The sequence below is a fragment of the Gavialis gangeticus genome, unplaced genomic scaffold (assembly GCF_001723915.1).
Source record: "Gavialis gangeticus isolate Ggan-Ray unplaced genomic scaffold, GavGan_comp1, whole genome shotgun sequence".
NCBI classification, from domain to species: Eukaryota; Metazoa; Chordata; order Crocodylia; family Gavialidae; genus Gavialis; species Gavialis gangeticus.
In genome coordinates, this window is record NW_017729002.1 from 25,495,370 (window position 1) to 25,504,281 (window position 8,912).

At 44.9% G+C, this 8,912-nt stretch overlaps 1 protein-coding gene across 4 annotated transcripts in view; it reads left to right on the forward strand.

Annotated features, from left to right (window-relative positions):
- LYRM1 (LYR motif containing 1) overlaps positions 1–8,912 on the forward strand; it is a 19,394-nt gene that overhangs the window by 2,002 nt on the left and 8,480 nt on the right. For 3 of the 4 annotated variants that reach the window (XM_019507711.1, XM_019507709.1, XM_019507710.1), the window contains exon 2: positions 8,038–8,196. In XM_019507711.1, the coding sequence (XP_019363256.1) occupies positions 8,038–8,196 (159 nt within the window). Of the gene's footprint in view, positions 1–4,774; positions 5,308–8,037; positions 8,197–8,912 lie in introns of those variants that run through there. The other variant, XM_019507708.1, reaches the window with a different exon arrangement.

An 8,912-nucleotide genomic window follows, 5' to 3' on the forward strand; every position in this document is an offset into this window, starting at 1 on the left:
GGGGAGGGTAGGGGGGAAGGGAAGGTGCTGGGGGGTAGATCAAGGGGGAGAGTGTGCCCCTGTGCCCACTCCCAGGATCAGGGCCAGGGGGTGAGGGCAGGGGTGTCACTCTGTGGGCCACACAGGCGCCAGCCGGCCTGACAGGAAGTTCGCACACTGAGGCCAACACCACAACTCTGCCACTGCACCCTGCGCTACCATCCCATGGCCACCTGCACGGCTTTGTGGGCAAGGGGCACAGGGCGTGGCAGCGGTAGTGCGGTGGCAACCGCCCTGTGCGGGTCACATACGTGCTGCTCAGCCAGGGGGTGAAACGGGGGCCTTGCATGCAGCGGCACGCCCCACAACTGGCTGCACGGCTCCGCGGCAGTGCAGGGTGGTGGCCGCTGCAGGCAGGGTCAGGGGGCTTTGCGGGCAAGTACTCCCAGCGCAGAGACATGCCCTTTGCCCCTGGATCCTAGAGGTAAGTGGGGCTTGGGGACTGTGGGGCAGAGCTGGGGAAGATGGCTGGGGGCTGAGGGAGTGGCGGGTGCTGCCAGCCCCAGGCGGCACACCACAGCTGGGAGCAGGGCCAGGGGGTGAGGGCAGGGGTGCCCCTCTGCAGGGGGGCTTTGCAGGCAAGCGATGTGGGGCGCAGGGTGGTGGTGCCCACCATGTGCAGGCCGCACACATGCCACCTGGCCGGCTGCCTAGGGGAGGGGACAGGGAGGCTGGCATATGGCTGGAGCACAGCTCTGTGGCCGGCTCTGCAACCACGGCAAGGGATGGGGGCGCGGGGAGAGGCTTGGGCTCACACATGGCGCTGCCACTTACCTGGAGGCCCATGACAGTGGTGACGGCCTCTGCCTATAAAATCTCCTGCTGCCACTGCGGAGCCATGCCCGAGCTGTGCAGCTGGCTGCCAGGTGCCAGTGTGGTGGTGGCCAGGTGGCACGCAGGCATCCCCACCCCGCACTGCGCTGCTGCCACCGGCAACACAGCTCCAAGCACAGTTCCGCAGCAGCAGCAGAGCTGTGCTTGGAGCTGTGTGGCTGGCGGCAGCAGCACACTGCGGGGTGGTGGTGGGGATGGCTGCATGCTGCCTGGCCACCACCATGCCACCGCCCGGCAGCTGGCTGCATAGCTCCACGGCGGCAGCAGGAGGTTTTGTAGGCAGCAGCCATAACCGCCATCACAGCCCTCCAGGTAAGCGGCAGCACCACATGCAAGCCCAAACTCCCCCTGCACCCCATCCCTTGCCATGATTGCAGAGCCAGCCACAGAGCTGTGCGTCAGCCTCATGCCGGGCTCCCCCCCCCTCCCCTGAGCAAGCAGCCAGGCAACGTGTGCGGCCTGCACATGGTGGGCACCACCACCCTGTGACCCACACTGCTTGCCTGCAAAGCCCCCCACAGAGGGGCACCCCTGCCCTCAACCCCTGGCCCTGCTCCCAGCTGCGGTGTGCTGCCTGGGGCTGGCAACACCCCCCATGCCCAACCACCTTACCCAGCCCTGCCCCAAGCCCCACTTACCTCCATGCTCCAGGGGCAAAGGGTGAGTGTGAGCCTGAGCCTGGCCTTGGCTGCCTCAGAGGCTCAGACCCTGCCCTCCCCGTCTCCCTCCCCCTCCAGCCAGGGCTGGGGGTTTCCTGTCCTTCATGCGATGGGTTCTTGAAGGCTGGAGCTGTGCCAGCCTGCAAGAGTGCTTTGCAAAAGCGGAGAATCCCCGGATATCTCTGCTAGAAAGAGAAATCCGCGTTTTCTCCTTTTTTCCGTGGGAAACAGAAAACCCAGATCCCTGGTGATGATAATAACAGTAGAAGCCAACATGATGTCACTTAAAAAGAAGACTTATTTGCATACCTTTTTTCAGTGTACGATAGTTCTCAGAAAATACGATAATTTGAGCTTCTACTATGATAACTTCATTTTTAAGACCTGGCAACTGTGCCTGGGATGTTGGAGGACTGAGTTAACTTAAATCTGGTTGGAATCTGGGACAGAAGGTCAATACACCAATTTAACCTAAATCAGTTAAGTCTGATACTACATCCATCCAGGTTTTTCTTAAACCCGTTTCAGCCATTCTGAAAGCAGCTTATGTGCATTGAACTTCTGTTGTGTTACAGCTTTGAACTGGTTTCTGATCATTTATACTGGTTTATGTGTAATTTCTGTCCCTAACTAGAAGACCCCATGCATAGCGCAGCCCCAGGAGTGCTATCCAGACTGGATCCAGCCTATACTGGCCAAATCAGAATAACAATTTTAAAATGATCGTTTGTCCTTGACTAGAGAATGACCTACTCTCCATCTATTTATTGGGGTTCTGCTGCAGTAGACTGTTATAGTAGGTACTGATCTAGATTATGAAGTATCAGCTCTTGGGCTTTTTCCATGTGTGTGAATAGTTCTGGAAAGCCATTGATAAAATCTAGTTGTTGATTCGCTGTTGTGTGAGTTGCATGCAGTTGTCTTTAATCAAGGTGTCAGCCAACGTTTAATTCAAGTGAAATGCTAAGTCATGCAAGCCCTTCCTGTAATGACAAAATTCCCACCAGTGTGAGCAGGAATTTGGCTTAGTGTGGACTAACATGTAGGATCGTATCAGTATTAGAGCTGGATCATTTCTAAGACAAAATTTAAAATCAGAGGACAGTGACAGTCACTTTGGGTGCTGACAGAAGTGGAGGGGAAAAAAGTGCTCTACCGGAAGCAGTAGCCACATTACTTTGACCCTGGCTCTGCAGTAGCTGTATAAATTGAGCACTTCAGTGGGTTTTTTTGGCATTTTTAGCTAAAGCTGAGTCAATCAGCTATTAAATAAAAGCACTAAAAACGCCCCACTAAAGTGCCCAATTTCTACAGATGTTGGGAAAGCCAGGTGCAACTGTCACACTGCCTTTTCTGGGCATCTGCTGGGCTCGGTGCAGAAGCGTGCTGAGTTTAAAGTAGAGCACTGAGGTTTTTTTCCCCATGTTTGCAAACAACCTTTATGTCAGGTTTCAACATCAGTTGGTAACTTAGCCACACTCAGTGTGTCCAGATTTATAATTGTAGAGGGACTTTTTTTTTTCTTGGATCAAGCTCATTCTTAGTGTAAGCCAGTGGAGTTACAGCACAAAGGAAGTTAGCCTGTGCATTTGTTTGACTTTCTCCCAACTATAAAGCAAAATTTGGTGGCCCTGTTCGATTATTTATTTATTTGAATTTAGAGTCTGGCTAATTCCCCAAAGTATGTTCAATTCATGCTCTCCCTGACTCAAAAGTGAAAACCCGTCTCCTGAGTTTACACAGTTCAGCTGATGCAGATACATTCAGTGGAGCTGGTGCACAGTAGTGGTTACGCAATAGTGGATGTGAGCACCTAAATCTGTTTGATTTTATCTGAGAGAAGAGGAAGTGAAAGCTGGATTCTGAGACAGTAACACTGATGTCATGTGATCTTCTAGCCACAAAACCCCTTGATCTCTCCTCTCTTCACAATGTGACAGGAACTGTTTAAGATGTTGTCATCCCTTAAGGAAATTATGAGCCAAATTTATCATCCCTGGTGTAAACCCACTGCCTTATTAGAGTGGACTTGCACCAGGGATGAATGTAGCCTAACAACTTCTAGTAACCATGAATTGCTGTGAAATGGAGTGTATGATTATATATCACATCTACCACTAGGAGAGAAATTGTGGGTCACTACTCATCTAAATGATATAATTTAGCTCTAAAATAAGCCAGATACACAAAGTTTTTATATCTTGTAAATGAATGCTAGTTCAAGAGTGGTATTCAAATATAGAAGGGATGTAGTAGGGGAAACAATCACATTCACCCTAGATAGAAATGCTGGTTTATGTTTTTTAAACAAAAATAACATTTCTGTTATGGAAATAAGTTATGAGAATTTGATCTGGTACACAGTCAAGTAATTTGTCACAACTTGTTAAGAGCTTCTTGCCAGAGGTAAACTAGTTGTCAAACAGAAGTTGGGTTGTTCTTGTACCAAAAATATGCATGTCCAAAAATTTCAAAGGTGCTGGTTCTAAATTATCCCATACAGAAGGTTCTCTTCTCTGAGCAGATCCCAAGTCAGCATTAAGTCAAGTGTTTTATGCAGGACCAGCAAGTGCCCTGGTTGACAGGAACATGAAAGAAGAAATCTGTTCTTTCAGTTTCCTCTTACTCAGCTACTACTTTCTTGCTTAAACCCTGAGCATGTTGCTGACAGATTGGATGTTTAAAGCCAGTAGATGATCCTTGACTTGACAGCATGTAGGTAAATAGATTTATGGCTGTTATACTACAGGTATACTCTGGGAAGGAGGTAGATATAGGGGGTGGTTCAAGCCCTTCTACCTAAGAAATTTAATTCTACCCAAGTAATTTCGCTGCCTATATTTGAAAGGTCTCATTCCCATCACTGCCCTTGTCTCTTCTTGGAACATGGCTTATGCTCTGTACAACAAAGGTGATTTTTGCAATACAGGTGGCAAGTTTTTTGGGATTTATGTGTGTGTGTATTATTACTAAAATACCATGGAATCTTGCAGATGGCAAGATTATTTGTATTATTTCATACGGGGCTTCAGAGTCAATGGAACTAAACCCTCAGAGGAATTTGTGTTAGGTCTTTAAAAAAAAGAAAAAAGGGTTCTTAGGTTGCAAGTGCTATAAGATGTTTTTGTGGTAAAGGCTACTGGGTGTTTTTGTTTTAATTGTCAACAAAAAAAAGTTGACATTTTCATCATGCAGTAACTCATTAACTACTCAAGGTTTCTTTGCAGTTTTGGATACAGTGGGCCATATCGTTCCTCTGATCTGCACATTGATAACAGGAGTTTGCAAAACAGATTGAAGGCACGATATAGTCCAGTGTCTAGTTTTGACCACACTTTGGTAAAACACTAATCACAGCATCCAACAGATGCATACCTGGAAGCTGGAAATGTGCCACAGCTGGCCCACATCCAAGCACTGATTCTAAGAATTGTCCAAGTTTAGTCTGCAATCCATCGTTTATACTACTGATTTTTTTAGACCCACCTTAGTACTTTTCACGGTTCTCTTGCTGTGAACATCACCTGAGCAATTTTTCAGCCAAAACAACAGCAAAAATAAATCATGCTCTTCCTGATGACAGATGCCTGTGGTTAACCTCTGTGGGTCAGATGCTACAATTTAAAAAAAAAAACAATAGTATAAATTAAACAGTGGGTTTGACTGACTACCACGACAGGGATGTTAGTGGTACAGTGGTGTAACATCTTCCGACTTGCATTCAGTGGGCATGCAAAACGGTCATAACATGCATACTAAGGAGACAAGTAGCAAGGCAAGTAGCACAGATGGTGTATGAAAAAATAGGCTCCCCTTACATGTTTGTGGTATCATGCATACATTGGATTTTGCCTTGGTTTTTTTCATACCTGTTCTGGAGTGGGGGAGAAGGGAGCTCTTTCTGGCTACTTTCTCCTTTGTAATTCTTGGCAGAAACTGGGTTTAATCTGCCTCTTAGCATTGTTAGAAAATACTGAGTAAAGATCAGGAGTGAGAGCTGGTGACTGCTGAGCCCTTATGACAAGTCTGGCCAGTGAATTTTTTTTTACAGGACCATCACATTGTTACCCCCTTTGTCTGCTTCACTGCATATGTTAACACTACAGCCCACATCTGCTAGGAAGCTGAGTGCTTAGAAAGGAAATAAATAGAACTGTGCTAATTCCAACTTTCTGAGAAACTGAAGGGAGAGAAAATTCAACAGTTATTAAACAGGAAAAAAGGACTGGTGAGAAATGCTTGCAAGCCTCTAAAATTTTCAGGCTTGGGAAGGTGTTAAAACTGTAGCATATGAAAAAAAAAGTTAACAGGACTTGACTACTGCACAAACTAAAGGCTCCTATACGTACTATCTCTGTTCCTAAAGCCCCCTGAGGAGGTAAAAATCTAAATAGTTATTTTTCCAAGGTTATGTTTGTAGTGATTACCTGAAAACCTGCCCTGAGCATGTCCGTCAGTCAGAGGCTCCCGCTAGCTCTTGTGCAAGTGCCTCTTGTCACTCCCACCACAAGGAGAAGTGAGGCTATGGGGCCACAGCACAGTTGTGAGGTCATGAGGGGGCCTTGGTGGGGATGTGGCTGTGGGTCTGCATGACCTCGGTTCAGTCTTGCTGGTTGGTCTATTCATGTTTTGTGATGCACACTATAGCATAAGGCTCTAAGTCATCAAATTACAGAAAACTGGCCTGGTGGGAACCTTGAAAGGTCATTTAGTCCAGCTGCCTATCCCAAAGGAGGATCCAATGAGAGAGATTACATACCAGAATATCTAGGTAATTTAGTCCAGGGCAAGATTGTGATTCTACAAGCAGGTGCACAGCTCAACCCTTTGCACAGAAGTAGTTTCGTTGACGGAAATGTATGTATATGGAGGTGTTTGCAGAACTGGGGTCTGTTATGCATTTACTTGTGGATATTTGTTTTCTTGAATCAGAACAACCATTCATTCAGCAAGATGTTAACAGAAACAACTTTTGGCTGTACGCAGATCAGTTAGTTTTCTCTCTAGGGCAAAAATATGACGACCAGTTAAACATTTTACACCTCTTCTTCAAAAATAATACTAATAGTTAAGAATTACTAGTACTAATTAGGAACTACACAAAAGCAGCATTATGCTCATATTTCTGAGACTTTCTGTCAGAATTTGCAAAAAACCCAAAATAGTCTTTAGTTCACATGAATTGTTTGCATAAAAAGCCTCAAAGAACCAGGAAACAGAAGGCTTTTTTGTTAACTGCTCTAGTTCTTGTAGACAATATTCTGACTTCAGATTAGTGGATGAAAATCAGACCTCAGTAAGAGGTTCACTTGCATCTTCGGAGGACACCATGTGGCAATACAGGAAAATTTGTTGAAAAGGGCTAGTTGTCAGTGGACCTATTCATCTGGCAGGCTGGGGCACTTCAAAATGTGGGTGGATCAAAAGGCAGCTTTGAGGTGGAATATCTCCAAAATACTGATTATTCCTGCAGTTTGCGAACAAACTCACCACTAGGGCTTCATTTTTTATTTCAGATGTTGCAGAACAGCAGTGTGTCCTATTCAGTGAGAGCCGTGGCTGCCTACTCCTTCAGAAGTGACTTCTAAATCCACAGAGAGGCAGTGACTAGAACTTGGCATTTTCTAGCCCCATGCTTAGTTCACACTCTCTCTGTTAATCACTGAAGTATTACTCTTCAGTCAGATGATGACTGTATACTGTGTAATATTTATCAGAAACAGTGTTATGAAAATCACTTTATAGATTTTCAATGTGCAGGGGCTTTTCAACAATACTTAGCAATTTTGAAGCTTGTTTTATCTATGGATCTCAAGGCACTTTACCAAGGTGGAGATGTGTTATACCAGGGGTTGTCAGCCAGGGGTACATGTACCCCCAGGGGTACTTGAGAAGGCCCGAGGGAGGTATGCACGGGCAGGGGGAGATGGAGCACTACCATGCACCATCCTACGCTGCCACGTAGGCACCACCCACCCGGCCAGACACAAGGAAGAGCTTGCACGCAGCAGCAGCTGCTGCTGGTCTGCATTTGGCTGCACGCAGTCCACATCCAGCTGCTGGGGGTACACTGATCCAAATAGGTTGAAAACCTCTGTTACAGAGAAAGAGGAACTGTAACTAGAGTTTAAATGACTTACCCAGGGTGACATTGCAAATTAATGCTGAAACAGAACCCAGGTGTCCTGGATCCAAGGTGACAATTCAACAAAGCCTTAAGGCAACATTTAAGTTTTGTTTTAAGCACATGTTTAACTCATATTTGATAAATTGGAACTGTAGAGCGAGACGGTGTTTTCCTTTCTTATGCAGAGGGTGAACATTCTCATGGCTTGGCAGGTAAATGTTATTTGCAGCTTTGTTAGTTCCTCTCCTATTACTCAGCAGATATTTTAAGACAGTAACAATATTTTTAAACTGATTAAAGACTGTGCAAAGCATACATCTGCTTGGTGACCTTTTATCAATCAAAATATTTATGCATATGTTTGGTTTTTTTCTTGAGATGACACCAGTTACAAGACAAGAAGTTCTTGGCCTTTACCGCAAGATATTCCGAATAGCCAAGAAATGGCAATCTGTATCAGGACAGATGGAGGATACTATTAAAGAGAAACAGTACATCATAAATGAAGCCAAAACATTATTTCAAAAAAACAAAAATGTAAGTAAGTCTCCTGGCTTTTAGAGTGGCTGTAAGATTCTCTGCTCTCTGGATTTGTTCAGCCTTAACATGAAAAGATTTGAGTCCTCAAGCTTGTCTCTTGACTGGAAACCGATGCAAATTATCTTCAACTCCTTTTTTTGACTTCTCCAAACAGAAAATATAAATTATCCCTAAGAAGAAATCTAGAATCCTCTTAGCTCTTTGTTTGTTGCTTTATGATGTTAAAAGGTCTAGAACATTTATAAGAAAATGCCAAATAAGAAGAGTAGGAAAAGTGCACTTCATGTGTGCTGGCTGTTACAGTTGTCGTCTGAAGTGGTCTTTGATCTTTTCAGAAAGCTTAGCAAAAAGCATAATTACCACTGCAATGGCAAGCAAAATTCAGTAGTTCCTTTATCTGATTTTTCTCTTACAACAGTAATTATTGGCACCTCTTTTAAAAGAGCACAGTTATTGCAAAGATGATATGCAGATGATTTTGAAAAAAAAATTAGGATTTAAAACTTCTTGCAAAGAGAGTAAACAAACAGGCAGACTTCATTGGTTATTATCATAGATCCTTGTTTTTCTTCCTTGTATTTAGGTCCCATATTGATATGTTAATCAATTACAATTGTATTAACTTTTTATATTATTTATTTTAGTTTCCTATTATTGAATGTATACATCCCTACTGGCTTAAGAGGGAGTTTTAGGAATGGAGTGATAGAAGG